At 38.4% G+C, this 21726-nt stretch overlaps 1 protein-coding gene across 4 annotated transcripts in view; it reads left to right on the top strand.

Moving 5' to 3' along the window:
- Positions 1-20187, top strand: part of LOC116256046 (protein DETOXIFICATION 42-like) — a 31256-nt gene extending 11069 nt beyond the window's left edge. For all 4 annotated transcript variants that reach the window (XM_050078341.1, XM_031632186.2, XM_031632188.2 and 1 more), the window contains exons 10-15: positions 647-718; positions 15313-15429; positions 15821-15916; positions 16144-16265; positions 17094-17170; positions 19650-20187. In XM_050078341.1, the coding sequence (XP_049934298.1) occupies positions 647-718; positions 15313-15429; positions 15821-15916; positions 16144-16265; positions 17094-17136 (450 nt within the window). In that variant the 3' untranslated portion in view covers positions 17137-17170; positions 19650-20187. The remainder of the gene's footprint in view (positions 1-646; positions 719-15312; positions 15430-15820; positions 15917-16143; positions 16266-17093; positions 17171-19649) is intronic.
- The last annotated feature ends 1539 nt before the right edge of the window (positions 20188-21726 follow it).

The following is a 21726-nucleotide window of genomic DNA, read 5'->3' as shown; positions in this document are numbered from 1 at the left end:
TGTATCGTTTGCCTTTGTAGTTACATTACATAATTTAATGTACTGGAACATACGCTATGTTATTTGTAGGACTACTCTAATCCACTACTATTGTTTGGCATGTCCCTACAACCTAGCCTTCTGATATCATGTCAATCATATTTCTGTTCTTTAATTATTCCATTTTTATTTCAACTGCATTTGCCATCATGGACTATTCCATTGAATGATTGGACGCCCAAAAAAAATACATGATGTACATAGTTTATTAATTAGAAGACCAGTTCTAGACGATACTGTTTAAATTTTTAAGGATTTCGAGGGCTAAAATATTTATTATTCAGCAGTTACAAGTTGATTCCAAAGAAACTTGTGCTTTATCACGTCTCGAATGGGAATAAAGAATCTCATTAAAAAGTTTGTCAGGACTGTGTGCATGTGTATGTTTGTCTTTGTGTGTCTCCTGGCATTTGCAAACCTCCATGAGCTCTCCTATACTCCTTGTGAGCAAAATATTGCTGTCAGCTACATGGCATTGCCATAGTTTTAGATGTCAGCTGCTGTTATTCTTTCTTCTTTCACATCATCTTACAATACTTTCGAATTTTAGTTGCTAGTGCTTTTCTCCACATGTTGAAACTAATACCTGCTTTCATTTTAATCTCAGGCAATACTTGCAGGCGCATTTGCCAAAGAAGAACATAATAAGGCGAGAGCAACTGCATCGAGAGTCTTGCAGGTAATTTAGTTCAACTTGTTTATTTTTACCTCTTCATATTCATGAAGCATAATCTATCAAACGACATCCAAGCCTGATTCATTGAGTCATAAAACTATGTTTAAATAAACTCGAAGTCTGTTGTTATACCTTGAAAGATTCTTTTCCAGCCAGCCATTTCTGTGTACAATTCTAGTTCTTAGTTTGGAGCACTAAGGATCTCAAAACTACCAATATTTAACAGTTAACACTCATTTGCACTTCTGATTTCTGAATTGCCTGCTTCATTGCATGAAAAGAGATATTTTTCTTGTTTTGTTTCTTGAAGTATAAAAATCTTGGTAGTATGATGTTTCTCACATCTCCAACTGTCTCTCGCTTTGATATTTAATATTGGAGTTGGTGAGGACACACTCACAGATGTTTACAAACTCGCCGAGTCAACTTGTTGAGTCGACTGACTTAACATGGCTCGGCACTCTAATGGGTCAACGAAGTAGCCAGAACTGTAGTAACTTTGGGAAACTTGCCCAAAACTCTTGTGATTCGCCAAGTCAACTTGCCTGCTCACCCCTATCTCGTTTGACTTACTCAAAATTTGGTGATAGATGTCATCTTCACTTTAATGCTTATTTTTTGTTGAGTTGTTTTCTTCATTGACATGTTGATGCTCAATTATGTTGAATTATGCAGCTAGAGTAGCTTGTCTGGTTTCTAGCTAAAATAAGTAAATGTAACTTGGTCATAACTGTACGTTTATAAACTATACAAGTAATCTGGTTATTCTACAACCTTTTTTGACGCAGCGTGGCTTAGTGGACTTGATTCCAGATTTGGATCCATTTGGGATCTTAGGCTAGAGTTTATTTTACCTTATTATGGTGTTATTAATCCAATTGAGTTTGGACCTATTGTTTGGGAGATCCGAGGTCCAATTCGGAAATAGGGTTTTGTCCCTCGCAAAAGGAGCTCTTACCTTGAGACTAAGAAAAACCCACTTTTTCTATTGCTCTATGAATTCCTTGCGATTTTTGTGCATTTTCTTTCATCTTCGTTCTTCTTTGATGCCCTTCCCTGTGTCATATTGATATCAAAGGGCATCGACTTCTGCGATGGTTGGAAATTCGAGGAACGATTTAGTGTTAGATGAGGTCTCAAAGAAATCGAAAAGGAGACAAACCAGAAAAACAATGAAAATCACATGATGAAGTTGTTTTGCATGATTACTCAACTGTAACACAGCATGATGCAGATGAACAAAGAACTCGTTGGCTTAGCAAAGGGAGCGGATGACTTTGTTGATCAGGTGAAGAAAAGGGATGAGCAGTCGATTGAGAAAGGATAAAGCACTAACAATCGACTGAAATTCAAAGACTAGAAACTCAACGAGGACATCAAAAGAAAGGGCGCAGCAAAATCATGAACAAGGTTACGAGGGCATTGTCAAACCCGCCAGTAAACTGTGTTCATCAAAATTCAATTGTTTGGGTTTGAAGGGGTACTCACCGGAGGCATCCCTGTTTCTGCCCACCACCATCTCCGGCTTGCCCCACTGTTGCCGACGTCAGTCGTCGTGCTGCCAGGACCCACACCGGTGGGACCGGCACCGACCGGGTGGCGACTGCTGTCATCTCCTTGTCGTGAAGGCGGGGAGCAACCGCCGCTTAGGCAGGTGCCGTCGGGCATCAGTGCTTGCCCCGACGAGGCTCGTCGGGCTCTGTCAAAGACTGATTTTTGGGTCTGACATTGGATTCGGATTCGAGCCCTTTCACTTTGGTCAACCTGGGCGGATCGGTCCCACTGCGCTCTCCCAAACCATCCCAGGCCGAAATTTGATCTAAACGGCACCTTTGCTTCACTTTAAACCGGGTCAAGACCAAGCCCTTGCACTTCTGGACTGTGGATCGAGCTGAGCCTTGGCTGTGTACCCCAAAGCTCAGTTCAGGGTCCCTCCTATCTCAATTTGGACCTAAGACCAATTAGGCCAAGCCCCATTTCCACATGTGCTACAAACCTTAAACCATTCTCACAAATATTGTTTTGGGAAAATATTGACAATGGTTTTTTTAAAATATTCTTTGTAGAAGAGAAAATTTTGAAAAAATCTTGGCAAATTTTAAAAAATCTTAAAAGTTAGAAAAATAAAATAAACAAGAAACTAGTGAAAAAAGTGAAAAAATCAGGAGAAATCGTGAGATGTTCAGTATCAAGATTTTCAAAATTTCGCCAGATTTTCTCAACATTTTTGTTTTACTTGTTTTTCTCCTAAATATCGTGAGATTTTTGAAGTTGTGTACAATGCCTTAAACCCATGTGCTCCACTGAACCTTCATACCCACTCATTGCCTATCCAAACTCACGATATCTGTGATGCCTTAAATGCATGCTCTCCGCTGAACCCTGATAGCTACTCATTGCTTACCAAGTCCTAAGTTCTGCCCCGCACCAGATTCATGACTCTTCCTCCCCTTCAGCGAGACCTACACGGGCTGCTCCAAGGAGTTCAACCAACTACAACATAGGTGGGAACATGAAGAGCGCCCACAGGCAAGGATAGAGGTCGGCACCCTCAACAGCATGCCATCCGTGGTGGACACATGTCAGAGTTTGTAGATCTAAGGATGACGCCTTTTGGCGAGCATCCACCAGCGCCAGTAGACAGTGACCCATGACCAGGGTGTGCATAGGAGAAACCTTCTACTTATCGCCTCAAGTTGGATTTGCCTCAGTTCATAAGCAAATTTGATGCAGAGTCACTCTTCCATTGGACGTACACAATCCAGTTCGCCTTTGGTTAACATGATGTCCCGAAGCAGAAGCACCAATAAGTTCTCTTAGCTTCTATTAGACTGAGAGGCCTCACAAACTTGGTGGGTTGAGTAACAGAATGCTAGGGTGTGGCAAGGAAAGGATAGAGTTCACACGTGGATAGAGATGCAACAGTTGATGCAGGATAAGTTCGTCCCTTTAGACTTTGTTGAGAGGGCATACAAAGCACACCTTAAACTTCGTCAGGAATCGAGGACTGTATTAGAGTCTACAATTGAGTTCCACCATCCATCTTTGTGTATTCAGCTCGTGGAGACTGAGAGCCAACATGTCACCGGTATATTTCTAGCCTCCGTTATGCTATTTATGATGCTTTCAATTGTGTCACAGTGAAATCTCTGTATAGGACTAGTCATTATGCATGAGGGTAGAAGCGACCTTAAAAGAGGAAATATGAGACCTAAATATCTAGAATCGAGGTGTCCTACAAGACTTGGTGGAGTTTTTCAATCCGGGGAGCACGCTCCATAAAGTTGGAAAGTTCAAATTCTGGGGCTAAATCCATGTCCACATCACAATTTGACAAGACAGGACTGACTTATAATACTAGGTCCAAAACCCGTAATAGGGTCCACATCTGTTTTTTAGGTGCCAGGAGGTTGGACATGTTCAATCCGAATGTCCCACCCTAACTAAGAGTTTGCCTGTGTAGAACTCAATGAGGAGTCCAATCTAGAACGAGAGGAGAGCCATAGTGAGTCAATGACCAGTACGAATGAGTCTAGTGGGGAAAAGGAGACGGTCTTCTATGACTGACGCTAGTGAAAATTTGTTAACCATGTGTCATGTCTAAGACCATGTCATATCCTAAATGGCTACAAAACAACATTTTGAAATCCGATGTTATTGTGAAGGTCAGTTCCCAAAACACTGTCAAAAACCCTGAACTTTAAGATGGAGAAGTGAGTCCATCCCTCCAAGGTTCGTGGTTCAAAAAAGGAAATTAGGTCCCAATCACCCACAAGTATCTTTTGAAAATCTCGTTGGAGAATTTTTACCAGGACAAAGTGTGGTGTGATGTCGCCCTGATGACCGCCTGCCAATATCTTGTTGGGACGACCCTGATAGTACGACAGAAAGGCTATTCATCACACCATAAGAACACTTGTTCATTCAAATTCAATGGGAAGTAGGGCTGCACACGAGCCGAGTCGAGCTCGAGCTCGGCTCGACTCATGTTTAGTCAGCTCGAGCTCGACTCGAGTGACTGTCTTCAAGCTCAAGCTCGGCTCGAGCTGCTCGTTTATTGACAATGCCTTCCTTTTTAGCTGGCTATGCATGGGACGACGTGGGGACTGGGGAGGAGAGCGTATATGGAAAAGAGAAAAAGGGAAGGAAATGAAGACGTGGGGAGGAGAAAAGGAGAAAAATGGGCGTGTTGGGAAAAGAGAAAAAAAGGAAATAACGATGGGGGGAGGAGGAAGCGTGTTGGGAAAAGAGAAAAAAGGGAAGAAAAAAATTAATGAGTGGTGAGGAAAGAGAAACGTGGGTGAAGAGAGGGAAAAAAAGGAGGGAAATTAGAAAATTTAAAAGGGTGAAGAGAGGGAAAAAAGGAGGGAAATTAGAAAATTTAAAAACGAGTTTAACTTTCAGCTAATTGATTTAATATAACGAGTCGAGTCGAGTTTTTGCAACTCGAACTCGACTCGTTTATTGATTCGAGTTCTTGCAACTCGAACTCGACTCGTTTATTGATTCGAGTTCTTGCAACTCGAACTCGACTATTTTATTGATTCGAGTTTAACTTTCAGCTTGAACTCGACTCGTTTATAAATGAGTCGAGCTCGATCCGAGCTTTTGCAAGCGAGTTCGAGTCGAGCCCGAGTTGGCTCGACTCGTTGTGCAGCCCTAATGGGAAGTTGATTGTTCTACCACCAATAGAGAAACCATTCTTTTGTAGGTGCGAAGTTTGAGAAAGTGTTGGGGTTGGTTAGATTGTCATATAAGGAGTTCCTTGATGAGTGTCAGGACACGGGATACTATTATGTTCTAGTGGCCAAACCCATGTCAGCCTCCCTATCTCTTGGACCTGAGGAAGTAGCCCCATTATTGTATGAGTTTAGGCCGTCATGCGAGAGTAACTCCTTTATGGTTTATCTCCTAAGACAGCAACTTAGCATGCTATTGATTTAATTCTTGGGTCGAGTCTACCCAACTTACCCACTCCGATGATCACGGCGAATTGTCGCGATAAGTGGGGGAACTACTACGAAAGGTTTACATTCGTGAGAGTCAGTCTTCGTGCAGTCCCTACCCTGCTAACACTCAAGAAGGATGGATCCAAGTGAATGTATGTAGATAGTTAGGCAATTAATAGAATCACAGTCAAACTTTCCAATTCTTCGCCTCAATGACATGCCTGACATGTCAGCAGGTGTTTGTATATTTTCCAAAATTGATTTAGAAAGTGGTACCACCGGATTCAGGTTCAAAAGGGGATGAGTGGAAAACAACATTCAAGCCTTGTGATGGGCTATACGAGTGGCTGGACCTATATTTTGGGCTCTGAAATGCCCCAAGTATCTTCATGAATGTCATGATCCAAGTGTTGCGTCCTTGACTCCCTGTTTAGGTAAGTTTGTAGTTGTTTACTTTGATGACATTCTCATTCTTAGTCAGTTTGTTTTTTACCACATCATTCATCTTCGAGATGTTTTAGGCATTCTGAAAGAGCAAAAAACTATTTGCCAATGTTAAAAAGTATGAATTTCTTACTGATAGTTTAACTTTCTTGGGTTTTATTGCTTCTGTTGAAAGGGGTCAAAGCAAATCCTTTGAAAGTGCAGTGAATTTTCGATTGGCCTACTCCTTGAATTCTGGGAGAAATCTGCAGTTTCCAGGATTGGCTTCTTTCTATCGATGATTCATACGAAGTTTTAGCACAATTATGATGCCCATCACGGAGTGTCTTAAGAGTGCTAGCTTTGTGTGGAGCCCTGTGGCTGAGAAGATATTCCAATTTATCAAAGAGAATGACCTCTGCGTAGTGTTAACGTTGCCAGATTTTTCAAAAGTTTCTGAAGTTGAATGCGATGCTTCAAATGCAGGTATTAGTGCAGTCCTGATCTAGAATAGAAAACTGGTCGCATTGTACAATGAAAAGCTTTCTCAAGCCAAGTGCCATTACTCTACCTATAATATGGAGTTCTATGCCATAGTACTTGCCTTGGGCTATTAGCATCATTGTTTGATATCTAAGAGTTTGTTTTATAAACAGATCACAAAATATGAAGTTTTTAAATAGTCCAAAGAAGCTTAGCATCTGACATGCCGTATGGGTCAGTTTCCTGCAATAATATATTTTCTCTCTTAAGCATCAATCGGACTTTTAATAAAATTGTTGATACTCTTAGTAGGAAAAAATAGCCTCCTAATAATCATACCAATCAACATTATTGGATTTGAAGGTTGTAAGGAGCTATATGCAAAAGACCCTGACTTTCAAGGAAAATGCTTCAAACACTCTTTTTTCCATTCATAATGAATTTCTTTTTTGAGGTAATAAGTTGTGTATTCCCAGTTTCTCCCTAAGTTTACAACTGATTTTTGAACTTCATGGGAGTAGTATGTTGGGGCATTTTGGTCATGATAAGATCCTTGCCTCACTGGAAGAGCGTCATTATTGGCCCAAGTTGCTGAAATATGTAGTCAAGCATGTGAATAGCTATTGAGTCTATCAAATGGCCAAAGGCCAGCATCAAAATAGCGGGTTGTATACTCCTTTAGCCATTCCAGACCAGCCTTGGGATAATGTCTCAATGGATTTTATTGTAGGGCTCCCAGGACAATGTGTGGATTCAATTTCATTATACTAATTGTAGACTGATTCTTCAAGATGGCAATCTTTATCCCCATGTAGGTGTACCATTGATCCGCCTTTAGTGGCATCGTTCTATTTTCAGGATGTTGCCTGTTTCCATAGTCTCCTGCAAAGCATCACTTCTACTCATGATACTCGGGTTCATCAGTCATTTCTGGAAGTCTTTATGTACACTGCCCAAAACTAAGTTTCAGTTTAGTAGTGCCTACCACCCTCAGACCGACACCACCCTCAGACTGACAATCAGACTGAAGTGCGCAATTATACTCTAGAGAATCCATTTTGCTGGTTGGTGACCTTGTCAAGACGTGGGATTTGGTGCTGTGTTAGGCTGAATTTGTATATAACAGTATGGTTACCCGTTCTACTAGCAAATCTATCTTCCAAATTGTGTATGGCCAATCTCCTACTTGACTTAACTTGTGTCCTATCCTATCGATATTGACCTTCAACTCCTGGATATTGTAGCTTTCATGCATGACATACAACAGCAGATCTGACATAAGTTGTAGGAAAGCTATGAATCTTACAAAGCATATGTTGAGTAGGGTAGGAGGGAGGTCAATTTTGAGGTGGGTCAGCTTATCTGGAGCTATTACATCTAAAGCATTTCTCTGTTCGTATCTATGAAAAGCTGAGTCCCCGTAAGTATGTCCCTTACCAGACCCTTCAGTGCTTAGGGAACAATGCCTACCTTTAGAGCTTCCCAAAGATTGGAATATTTCTCCAATCTTCAATGTAGCTGATTTATACCTCTACCATGATGCAAATGAATCTTCAGATAACAAGCAGCCAATCAAGACTAGTCATATACAGGAGGATCACAAGAGTAAGCAGTGTACCCAAGATTATTGATTCTCTTGCAGTTCGTCCCCAACAAGGAAAGATTCCTCTATGTATATACTCAAGGCAAGTCAAGGGCGGTCTTCCCCGTCACTATTCTCCAGCTGATTCTTGCACTCATGTTCAACAGGAGCTGGAGTTTTCAGCCCAGGGAGATTGATGCAAACATGGCTTAGCAGACTGGTTTACAGATTTGGATCCATTTGGGATCGTAGGCCAATTTTTATATTACCTTATTATGGTATTATTCATCCGATTGGGTTTGGACCTATTGTTTGGGGGATTGGAGATCCAATTCAGATACAGGGTTTGATCCTCTTAAAAGGGGCTCTTATCTTTTGTTTCAAACTAACTGGAGATTAAGAAGAACCTTATTTTCCTGTTGCTATTGAATTCCTTGCAATTTTTGTGCATTTGCTTTTACTTTTGTTCTTCTTTGGTGCCCCCTCTTCATGGGGATCAGAGCTAACACTCTAATCACTGCATTCACTTTTTATGTTTAAATAACAAGTTACACATCATTTTTTCTGTCAAAAAACAATTGGTAACAAAATCTCGTCCAATACACTAACTGAGTTTTAAGTTATATTGCATGAGTGTGGTTAAGGGTGTAGATTTGGACAAGGCATTTTTGACAAACCCAGTATAGGGGTATGGCAGGGTGTATATATAATATAATATAATATAATATATATGAAGGAATTGAAATGTGCCAGTTGTTGAGTGTTGCCAAATGGATTTTTATATAAAAATCCAGTTGCCAAAAACCATTGTAATGGGTGCATTAGCACTAGTTTTTATTAAGCCTTGGTTTTTTAAGGGCTTTCAACAGCCGCTTTTGGGATTTTTTAGCCATATGGCAACATTCAGTTGCCTACATATTTCAATTTTTGTCTCCTATATACACACACACGCACACATATATATACATTGTTAGGAACTTGGCTCTCTCACACTCTCTTAACGCACCAAGAGAATCGAATCAGAAGAAGCAAAAGAGAGAAAGAACACACAAAGATTTTACGTGGTTCGGAGACAATGTTCTCCTACGTCCATAGCCGCCACATAGAGCAGTTTTCACTATCACGAAAATTATTGAATGCAAGCCAAAACAACGCCCACATGAGATTAGGGAAAAACCCCCCAAAGCAAAAAAAAAAGACATAAATTGCCTTATAAAAATTAGGGAAGGCTATCAAACATAGATCAGGCTTCACACTCTAACAATCTCCCACTTTGTGGCATTCAAGCCTTGTACTCATCCTTCAAATCATCTGTGTGGCACCTCTTCAACAATTAACCTTGGAGGCCAACTGAGGTCATACATAGCCTCAGTTTCTCAGCAATCACAGACTTTGTCAACATGTTTGCTAGATTCTCTGTTCCATAAATATTCTCAAGTGACAACACATTACCTTCCAACAAGTCAAGAATAAAGTGATACTTCAGCTGTATGTATTTTGTCCTTGCATGGAGCACTGGATTTTTTGCCAAATGAATAGCACTTTGGCTATCACAGAAAAGAACACTTCCATCTACTTTTATGTCCAACTCCTTTAGAAGGTTCTTTAGCCAAATCATTTCCTTACTTGCTTTTGTAATGGCAACATACTTTGTCTCAGTGGCGGATAATGCAACGATCTTCTGAAGTTGAGATACCTAACTAACATATGTTCCACCGAAGGTGTAAACATATCTAGTAATACTCCTACTGTCAATGTTGCTCCTAAATCTGCATCCACAAAGCTTTGTAAAGATAAATCATTCTTCTTGAAACAAAGTGACATACCTGAAGTTCCCTTTAAGTATATCAGAATCTGCTTAACAGCTTCCCAATGCTTTCTCTTCGGATTGGACATGTATCTACTCACTTCCCACGCCATTCAAGGTTTGTTGCACCTTTTCCTTATCAGAAATGTTATTCCCTGAGGCAGCAAGTTGGTCTGCGACGGCCTTAATATGCCCCAAATAATCCATGATAGACGTTGAACCTTTGCTCAAATTCTGAAATTCTTTCTTTAAGTACATAATTCGAGCTTCTGATATTTGGGAAAAGGTATCAGCAAGGGTTTCCCATAATTCTTCTGCAGTACAATCATCAGAAACTGAAAGTAACACTTGTTGAGATAAAGTGGACAAAATATACGCAACCAGACTTTGGTCACGTCTCATCCACATAGCATGTTCAGGATTGCTGTCTTCATGAACAGCAATAACTTCTCCTGCCTCATTTTTTATTTCCTGTAAAACGAATATTGGTGGAGCCTTTGTTGAACCATCGAGATGTCCAAAGAGGCCTTGACTTCTTATGAAATGCATGATTTGCCTTTTCCAGATTAGATAATTCTCATGGTTGAGTTTTTCAGTAATAAGGTGAGGAAGAAAACTTGAGGATATGCCAGAATGTGAAAGGTTTTCCATGACAGCAGAAAGGAATGGTATATAGGTAGAAGATGAGAGGGAAAGAAGACACGATATAACAAGATGTGTCGTTAGGTAAGCAAGAAGAAAAAGGAACAAGAATTGCGCAAGAGAAAAGTAAATTCAGGATAGAGACAAGATGAGAAAAGAGTTCTAACCAGATCAGACCTGTTTGGGCATTTCGTTTGGTAGAGATAACGTAACCTGGCGCTCTGATACCATGATAGAAATCTAGCACCAATATCTGTAACCAGAAAACAGTACTCACGCAGGAAGATAGAGATAGAGAGAGAGAGAGAGAATGAAAACAAGAAGAAACTGAGGAGAAGAAGCCGTAGCCAAAATGGTTTGCACGGCCTCTATTTATAATCTCATTTTCAGAATTCTAAGAGTCTCCAATCGTAGAATCTTATGAGATTTCACAAGCTCCAAGGACATTAATTACATCATAGAAACCTAAGAGACTTCACATATTACAAGGATATTAACTACAACATAGAATCCTAGGAGACTTCACATATAACAAGGATATTAACTACAACATAGAATCCTAGGAGACTCTTCACATGTTACAAGGACATTAAATATCTTAACACATTCTACAAGGAGGTGGAATCCTAAGAGACTCCTCTTCAATGTGCTGGTGAGGATTTATATTTTAACACAGTAGTGTCCTTGTTTTTGTAAAGTGTTTGTTTCATTGAAGATTACATCCTTCTATTTGATGATTTTTCTTTTTTCATCATCTCAGAAGCGATAACCAAATTCATCATTGTCATAACCAATGAAATCGCATTTCTTCGACTTTGGATGTAACTTATCTTTGTCATTAGAGTCAACATGCACACAAGAAACACAAGCAAAGGTTCGTAAGTGTGAAAGGTTTACCTCCTTTTTTGTCTAGACTTCTTCAGGTATTCTGTAATTCAAGGGAACAGAGGGTCCACGATTGATCAGATTTGAAGCAGTAGTAATGGCATCAGTTTGAAAGTATTTGGGCAGACCATACTGAAATCTCATGCACGTAACCCTTTCATTCAAAATCCTATTCATGTGTTCAACAACTCCATTTTGTTTTGATTTCTTCGGAATTGTTTTCAGCATTCAAATCTCATTGTTTGCTCAAAAGTTTTTGAAGTTGTTGTTGTCATATTCACCTCCATTATTTGTTCGTAGACATATCACTTTCTTGCCAGTTTGATTTTCAACCTCAGCTTTCCACCTTTTAAAAGTATCAAAGACATTAGATTTATTTTTCAAAAAATAAACCCATAACTTTTGGGTGTTGTGATTAATAAATGTGACATAATAAAGGGATGCTCAAAGGGAACGAATAGGGGCTGGTCCCCAAACATCTATATGCACTAACTCCAACTTCTCCTTCTTCGGTGGTCGCCCGACTTTGGAGAAACTAACTCTTTTCTGCTTCCCGAAGATACAGTCCTCGCGAAGCCCAACTTCTATAGATTCCAGATCATACAACTTGTTCTTTGTCATCATAATTTTCATTCCTTTTTCACTCATATGTCCAGGTCTGTAATGCCATAGTAATGAGTTGTCATCGCATTTTGTTACAACCACTGTGTCCTTAATGTCTGCAGTCATGTGCAAAGTACCTAGTTTGTGCTCCATGCTATAACCATTGCACCTTTGGTTATCTTCCCACATCCTCCAACAAACATAGTGACATACCCCTCATAGTCTAACGTACAGAATTCAGATTTCTCCTTAGACCTAGAACATGTTTGACATCCTTCAGTTTCCACACATGCTCATTTTGCATTCCTATGTGGACATCGCCCTTCCCCATAATATCTAGTGGTTCATCATCTGCAAGATAGGCCTTTCTAAAGTTGCCTGCAATGTAATTTTGCATACTTTCCTTACATAAAGTGGAGTGAAAAAATGCACCAGAATCTAGAATCCAAGATTCAATGGAGCTATGCAGATTCAAGGCTAGAGCATCATGTATGCCCTTTGTGGCAGCATTTGCAGTTTTCTCTTCCTACCTTTGGTTTTCCCTTTTCAGTAATCTGCAATCCCTTTTTTGGTGACCCGGTTTTCCACAGCCCCAACATCCTTCTCCTCGAGGTTTGGATTGACTTCTTCCTTTCGATTTACATCTGCCTCTTTCTTGACTGCATTGGTTCATCCTTCCCCTACATTGCATGTTCAGGGCAAAAGCAAAAGTTTCTCTTGGTTTTTTCTACGAACATCTTCACTCAATATTAGGTCTCCAACACTGCTAAATTTCAACTTATTAGACCCGTGAGAACTACTCACTGCAGTCACAGTCGCACACCAACCTCAGGCAGCGATGACAAAAGAATCAAGGCTTGAACTTCATCATTAAATTTAATGTCCACAGAACTCAATTGAGACGTGACAACATTAAACTCATTTATGTGATCATTGACAGAAGCACCCTCAGCCATCTTCAAATTAAATAAATGATGCATCAGATAAACCTTATTAGAAGCAGAGGGTTTTTCATACATATATGATAGCGCCTTCATTAAGCCTGCGGTGGTCTTCTCATTGACGATATTGAAGGTGACATTCTTGGCCAGTATTAAGCAAACGACTCCAAGCGCCTGTCTATCTAGCAACTGCCAATCATCCAACGGCATTGCTGTCAGCTTCACTACGATGAGGGGCTGATGTAGTTTCTTCTGATGTAAATAGTCTTTGATCTGCATCCTCCAGAATCCAAAATCTTTGCCATCGAACTTCTCGATCTTCACCTTTCATTCTTCCTTCGCCATTGCTCCCACTGTTCCTCTCAAGCACAAACCAAGCTCTGATACTAGTTGTTAGGAACTCGGCTCTCTCACACTCTCTTTATGCACCAAGAGAATCAAATCAGAAGAAGAGAAAGAGAGAAAGAAACACAAAGATTTTACGTGGTTTGGAGGCAATGTTCTCCTACATCCACAGCCGCTACACAGAGCAGTTTTCACTATCATGAAAATTATACAAGCCAAAACGGTTCCCTCATAAACATGAGATTAAGGCAAAACCCGCAAAGAAAAAAAAGACATAAATGCCTTTACAGAAATTAGGGAAGGCTATCAAGTATGGATCAGGCTCTATGCTCCAACGTGTATATATATATATATATATATATATATGTATGTATGTATAATGCACCAATCAATATATTTTGCATTTGAAATATATGTGAAATTTAGTGTCAGTGAGCGCCATTTAGTATTTGAAGTATATTGGAAATATATGTATGTGAAATAAACCAAATGCCTGTAAAAGATAACACTTGTTTGTAGCATGGGCAAAATTGAGCATGTTTTGGTAATTGTTTTATTTACAATGTGTAATGAGACAAAAGGAAAATATGACAAGAAATGCACAAGTGAAATCCTTGTTCCCCCCAATGTCTCTCATATGTGCTGATCCTCTACCTCTCTCTTGCTGCTTGCCTACCAGCTGGAACATTCTTTGGTTTGTGACCATCTGGCTGGTCTTCCTCTCGCCAATAACCTCTCTCTTAATCTCTGTTGATTGGTAAGATGGGGTTAGGCAGACCCTAACCAGATTTTTCAGCATCTATGTGGCCACTGGAAACCAGTCAAATTGTAATTCTGGCTGCTGGCATCTGTTGCTGCACATCACCAGTTGTCACTGGTTGTTTACCATTTCTTTTGCGGCCAGTCATAATTGTCATGTTGATTGTGAACTGAAAGGTGGGGAAAGTGTTAGAGAGTGTTGAACAGGGATGTTGTGATGCTTAAGTTTCTAACGTTTTACATTTTGTATTGGGTGTAACCCAAACCCTATCCAAAACATCCCACCTATGTCGCTGCACCTGCGTCCCAGTTTTGGCATACTGACACATATGGTGACCTTTTACATGTACCCATGTGAAATAGATTATTAAGCATTTGTATACACGTATATATGCATGTATGTTGTATAGAGATGCATGATAGATAGCCATCTGATTGCATTCTATTTCGAGAAAATAGCTGCGTCCTATTAAGTACATTAACATGCATGCGAGGCCTATATCTACATATGTGATAGAGACCTTAAGAATGGGTTCTTCTATTTCTTCATTCATCACAGGAAAAAAGTATGAAATTAGTCATCCTTGAATATATTTCTATCTACTACAGTTACAGAGAAAATAGTTGAAACAGGTATCTCATAGGTAAACGAGGAATGCATTCGAAAGGGAAAAATGGAAAATATGAAGTATCGGTTTCTGGACATGCCACTTGTTCTTTCCTTTGTTACTGAAAGCATCAACAACATGGTTTTCTAAGTGCTAACCTTCCATCCAGGACTGTTGATGCCTTTATGAGCAACTAGGTGGGTGCCTCTTGGAGAGGCACTTTGTACTCTTTCGAAACATCAAAACTGTAGTTTTTCAATTGTTCTCTGCAATGGTTCACCATTGGTTTTAACAACTTATTCTTGAAATTCTCAATTGAAATTTTTTAAGTTGTGTATAAGTTGCAACTAGATTGAGTGTTCTTTATAGGGACTGACTGCCACTTCTAAGAATGAAACCTTTTCTTTTTTAATTGGACTAAATTGAGAATTGAGTTGGGTAGCTGCATCGTAGAAATTTGCTTACAAATCGATGGAGATATTGAATTTCTAGCAAATAATTAAAGTTAGAGGTGTTAATTAGGAAACTTTATATCTGAATGCTGACTGCTAATCATCACAAATTCTGCAGCTTGGTTTTGTACTTGGGCTGATTCTTTCAGTAGTTCTTGGAGTTGGCTTGCAGTATGCGTCAAGATTATTTACAAAGGATCCTAATGTTATACAGCTTATGCATATTGGAATCCCGGTATGTGCATAGTATGTGATGTCAGTTATCTTGTATTTTGAGTAATGACTGATTGGAATCAGAGCTTTGATTATCCTGTAGTGGACATGTTTTCTGCCTTGCACATGGTTCGGGATTGAATCCACATTGGGGCAGCCTCATGGCCTGAAGCTTAGCTATATTCTTTTTCGCAAAAGCTTCCACAAGTTTTGGGGATTTCATCCCCCTCTTAAGTAACAGGCTCATTATGTAGCTTGGAACCTGTCAATGCCTCAAACTGTGGCCTTATGTGGCAGACTGGCTGCCCATATCTAGCCACCAAATAGTATCTGGAAATCTAAACTTACTATATGCATATTTTTCATTTACTGTTCCAACATTGGGCTGTACACTAACTGCTTGCAATGATCAGTTTGTTGCTGTCACTCAACCTATTAACTCAATCGCCTTTGTGTTCGATGGAATCAATTTTGGAGCATCCGATTTTGCTTATTCAGCATACTCTATGGTGAGCATGGATACTTTTGTTTATTTTGGTAATGTACCAACAATGGACTTGAGGATGCATTTTATGGTCTTGGGTAAATATCAAAAGGCTTGGACGTTCACATATTTATGCGAAAAAGTTTTGCAAATGCAATTTAAAATATGTTCTAAGGATTCCATTGTCTAACTTGTTTTACTTACTGCCTCGTATAGTGACAAACTAAAACAGCTGGCATTCTCTTTTTCCAGGTTTTGGTTGCCGTTTTCAGCATCTTTGCTTTACTGATTTTGTCAGCGACACATGGTTTTGTTGGCATCTGGATTGGATTGACAATTTACATGACTCTTCGAATGTTTGCTGGATTGTGGAGGTTTATAAATTCCTCCCTTTCTCTCTCTCTCTTTCTCTCCAATATGTACATACATATACTCATGCATATGCACATCTATGTGGGTGTGGGCGTGTATTGAGTACAAATAGGAACATTTCACACAAAAACATGCTTGACTTCTGAAGGACTGTCTGTTGTTTAGCTTTATATATTTATGTATATGTACATGAAAAAAAACTTTTCTACCCTAATAGGTTTAGGACAAGCTGACCTTATTCATACAAGTATTTGAAAACCTAGGAATCAACAGAAAAACAATTATAGCCTGAATGGAGTTGGTGCAGAGGATTAAGCTTTGGCTGTCAGGAAAATAGTTAAAGACCCTCTGGGGTTAAGCCTAAGCAGGCATACACCCTAGAGGCAATGCCAATGTCACTAGCCCCAGGATTTTATGCTGTAGGGAGTGCAGTCTAATGTACAAGTGCATCCTTCTATCAGAAATCTAAAAATCAAAAAGATCAAATATTCTTTTTATTGTAGATTCAAATTTTACAATGATAGGTTTAGGGTTTTGCACAGAGTTTCAACCTTTTGGTTTGTAAATCCTAAGTGCACATCTAAAAGCATGTTTCTTCATTAACTTCTGTGATTTGGAACTGAAAGATAAAATTCATCAATGTGTTTTTTGGGAAATAAACTTGAAAAATAACAGGTTATGGGTCCATGAGGGAAGTGCACATCCATGAGGGAAGTGCACACACATACAGAGTTGCATCTGTGACTATGCGTGTATGTACATATAACGTCTTGCTTCTTAGAGATAGCTTTTAACAGATAAATTTAACAATATTTATACCTTCTATGCAGGATTGGCACAGCAAGTGGACCTTGGAGTTTCTTGAGAAGTTGATCGCCTTTGCTTCAACATTTTTCTAATGCATGCAGTTAAGAGATTCATATACTTCTTCTGGAATGAATCTTTTAATATTTGAATTTGTTTCTGCTAAGAAATCGTTTTGATTTGATAATTTCCTGATTGTACATGATAAAATCCTAATGCAAATGTGCCAAATATGTTATAGCTCTAGATTTTTTTTTTAACATGACGAATATTCATGTTACTGCTGCACATGTTCTTTCTCCCACAATAGTCAATAATCAATAAAAATATACACATTGCTCACTATAACCTTGTGTTTATATACAAAACAGGTCCAGAGTTTCAAATACTGGCATTAGGTGTGAAGTTTGACATGCCAAGTTCTGGTGTTTAATTTTGTACAACTAGCTTCAGAAAGTTTTAGGAAAAGCATGTATGTTGCGTGTGTGTAAGCTCTCTTTCAATTGATTGATGGTTCATAAGCTGCTTTTGTACATTTATTTTGTTCAAAAGGTGAACGGCAACTTGTCCTTCCAGTTAAAAAGTTAACCTTATATGTAATGCCTTGTAAACCATCAACCAAGTTTTGATGTGCCCTTGTGATGCGAGTCCACCTTGCTAGCCGAGGATCTCTTGCATATTTATATGTATAATAATAAAATTTTACCTAAATAAACACATAAATTCATTGGTTATATTCATAAAAAATATATTACTGAATGAAGATTGCTAAAATATACACAAAAGGTACTCAAAAAAAATAAAAAATAAAAAATTAAGGTTGTAGTGTCCAGGCCTGCACCCGTACCCGCACCCTTGTTAACCCATGTCGACACAAGTACTTGGTCGTTGTAGCTGTACCCATGTTTCATAGATGCACATGTAAGCACATGATCCTAACTATCCACAATCATGACTTTTCATTTTTTTTTCTTCTTTCATTAAGGGGAGAAGAGGATGAAAATGACAGAGACAAACATAGTACTTGTGGCTGTCAGTATCTAATTTATGGTTGTATGCCCTTGTTTTTCTTAAGATATTCACAGTAAGGAAACTAAGTCATGTCACGTTTAATATTGTTTGTTTAGTTATTTTCAGTGTTGAACCCAAAGTTTTTTCTATATTGAATTTCCCAGCACCCATATTTATGAATTGCAAGCTGTGCAATTTTCATGACGCTATAATTTAAATCTTATAATGGATTGATGCTGACTGCTGAGTAAACATGTTGACACGGTTAGTGAACCACAGCCATCCTAGTGCATTTAGAAAAAGATATGTTCAAATTTGTCAAAAAGGTCCCTTTGAAGGTTTGGATGCTCTTGGGATCCTTCAATCGAGAGACTTCCAAATCCTGGCAAGTGCCTCTTATGTTAGAATCATGAACAATGAGGATGTTTTTTGATAAGAAGTGTCTTGAAGAATGTGTGTAACTTGTTTTACTAAAGTTACTTCCTAATTTTAACTTAAAAGCCTCCAGTTAGGTGTGAGAACCATATATATAAATAGCAGATGTGTGTGTGCGTGTGTGTAACTTTGGTAGATGTTATAGGGAAGGGAGAAAGCATGACTCTACTGTAAAGTGTAAGGTGCATGTGTATTTATTGTTAAAGCAATATTTCACATCATTCACATGAATAAGGCCATAGGTCACGATCTGTATAGCTAAAAATTGAAAAGCCAAAACTGGGTTCATAGATTAGAACCACATACAGGCATGTTTAAACTTCCAGACAAAATGAAGTATTCTCTTCTTTGCTCAAACAGCTATACTAAACATCAGTTTAAAATTGATCATGAGATTATATTAAAATGGACAGTCATAATGAATGGATAATTAGGTGAGCATAGAGCAGGTGTGAGGCCCAAATGGTCCACAGCTTAGTTATATCAACTAAATGTGTACAAAAAATGTTCATAATTTGGTGGATGTTATCAGCTTAAGATTGTCAGTAATAGTTGCAGTGGTCTACATCCACATTGTAGAGCAAGAGGTTACCATCCATTGTTCTGGAAACATATCAAACATGACCTGCCCAAAAAAGAATGCTAATCTCTAGTGGCTAAGAGGGGGAATGGTTAATTAAGTATGTTGAATGAAACTTCAGCAGTAAATTCATCATCTGCTAATACATGAGAAAAACATATCCTTTCATCAGCTTAATAAAGTACTCCTTATGTGCATATGACAACAAAACATGGACAGTGAACAAGTCTGACAGTAACATGCAAGTTGATATTTATGGTGACTTTATTGAAGGCTATGTCAATTCTGAAAAGTTTAGACATGCTCTAATCCTATCCTTGAAATTGAAACGTTTGGAAATATCACCATAACATGTACTTTGAAAGTATACTTCCTAGTTGATGCTCCAAAAGTTGGAAAATCATTTCATGGTATGTGTGCAAGTTTTCAATAAAAATTTTCAACGGAACCTATGAGAGGAATATATTTGTTTAAGTTCAGTTTAACATGCCACAATCACAATGTTACTGCATTGAGTCTGCTGTTCACAGTGTGATATGGAATTCAATAATTTCAGGTGTTGTCCATGGCCAAGGTGGAAGATCTTTCTCTCTTTTTGGAAGAATGCAAGAGGAAGGCGTAAAGGTTCAATTGGATCACCATAAATGGAGTACTGTCAGTATATTGTATGATGTCAGAAAAGAATTAAAGATTAATCTGATCAAGTTATGTGTGTCCATGAGCAATTCCCAAACTTGAAACTAAAAATGCACATCGACTCTTCCTGGAGTCTATCCTCTTGCCTATGGTTTGAGCAAGGGAACAAGACAATGGAAATTAACAGCACTGGTTGGAAAGAGGAATCTCAGTTGTCTATACTTGGATGACAGGAAGGATAGATTTGATGGAATAAAGGATCAGCTATAGATCCTGAAGGTGTTCACTTGTTGGCAGTACTAGAAGTGCATGTAGCTAAAGCTGCTTCTGCAGTTAAATGTGAATTACAATTTCATAATGTCTTAAAAGCAAAATTTTCGCATAGAACCTTGTAAGTCTTGAAATTGTAAAGACATATCTTGTGCATCCTATAGAGATAAAGGATTGCTGATGGGTTATACTTGTACTGTATTACATGTGAAGGTTAGAGTGATGCTTAAAGTTTGATACCCAATTTTTTTGCAAAATTGTTATCACTCTTTGAGGATTGTTTATGCTGTTCTACCATCTTTCGTGGCCTTCAAGAACTTTGACTTCACCATTTTCAAACTTTGTAAGCTTGAGCTTGGGTTCCATAATGGCTCCATTAACATAGCACCAAAGGCCTTCAAATAGCTTTGCGATAGATTGGGCGCACAAATGCAACTGAAACAACTTACAAAATCTCAAAGCATAAGTTTGCCATGGCACCAACATAAAAAATAAACCTTTGTCGTTCTATCCTTCAAAGCCATAATCAAGCAAGGACTCATTCCTCCTTACCCCCGCCGCAGGTCGATGCAATGCATCCACCTGCATTTAGTTGCATTGAACTGCATTCATGAAAGGTCAGAGCATCTGACTGGCTGAAAAAATCCAAGTCATATATATATATATTCTAATATGAAAAAATTGGATGACTCATCTCTCTCTCTCTCTCTCTCTCTCTAGAACATGGAAGGCACGATGCAGAATTCTCTGAGGAACTAAATACATATAGACCAAACTATAAAGCAAAGCAGTGTTTTCATTGCGAGAAATTTGAGCATATCAAGGCAAATCGGTTTAAGAAAAATAAGCAACATACAAGTATTGTAGAGGATGATACTAATTTGTTTCTTACAAGTGTTGTCAATTGCAAAAAAGAGGCTTGGTTTTTATTCATTGGTTGCAGCAATCACATGACATCAAAGATAGAGTTTTTTAAAAAGTTTCATGAATCAGTAAAGCTAAAGGCCAGCTTAGATGATGATAACTAAAAGTAGAAAGAAAAAGTCCTATTGTTGTAAAAATAAAATCACATAAAGAAATATTTATGCAAGATATTTATTTCATATCCAGCTTGTCGTCAGCTAATCCAAAAAAATATTTGGTTTATTTTTATGATGAAATAAATAATAAGAGGGCTGGCATCATAATAGTAAAAACTCCCATGCCACAAAATAGGTTATTTCCACTTGAAGTTGCAATTATGGACACATATTCATTATTGGTTAGTGTCGACAATCAGTTAAAATTGTGGCACCTACTATTAGGGCATTTGGATTATATTGTTTTGAAATTATTAAATCAAAAGAATATAGTGCATGGTTTGCCATTTATTTTTATTGCTGTTAAAGTTTGTGAATGTTGTGTTTTTGGAAAACCACAACGAAATCCATTTTTAATAGGAAAAGCATGGGGAGATAGGAGACCATTTGATCATGTTCATGTTGATATTTATAATTCAATGAAGAAGATGATTATACAATATAAATTGGGTCTATTTTCTAGCTCAAAAAATCTGATGCGTTTGACAAATTCAAAGAATTCAAAGTGCTAGTTTAAAAAAGCGGTCTACCAATGAAAACAATTTGTATTCATAGAAAAGGTGAATGTGTTTCTAATGCGTTTAAACTTCTTTGCAAAGAAAATATAATACATACACAATGTGGCACGCTTCTTGAGAAAGAAAGGCT

Source organism: Nymphaea colorata, chromosome 6 (genome assembly GCF_008831285.2).
Source record: "Nymphaea colorata isolate Beijing-Zhang1983 chromosome 6, ASM883128v2, whole genome shotgun sequence".
NCBI classification, from domain to species: domain Eukaryota; kingdom Viridiplantae; phylum Streptophyta; class Magnoliopsida; order Nymphaeales; family Nymphaeaceae; genus Nymphaea; species Nymphaea colorata.
Note: the sequence above shows the minus strand (reverse complement) of the source record. Positions and strands in the feature narration are given on the sequence as shown.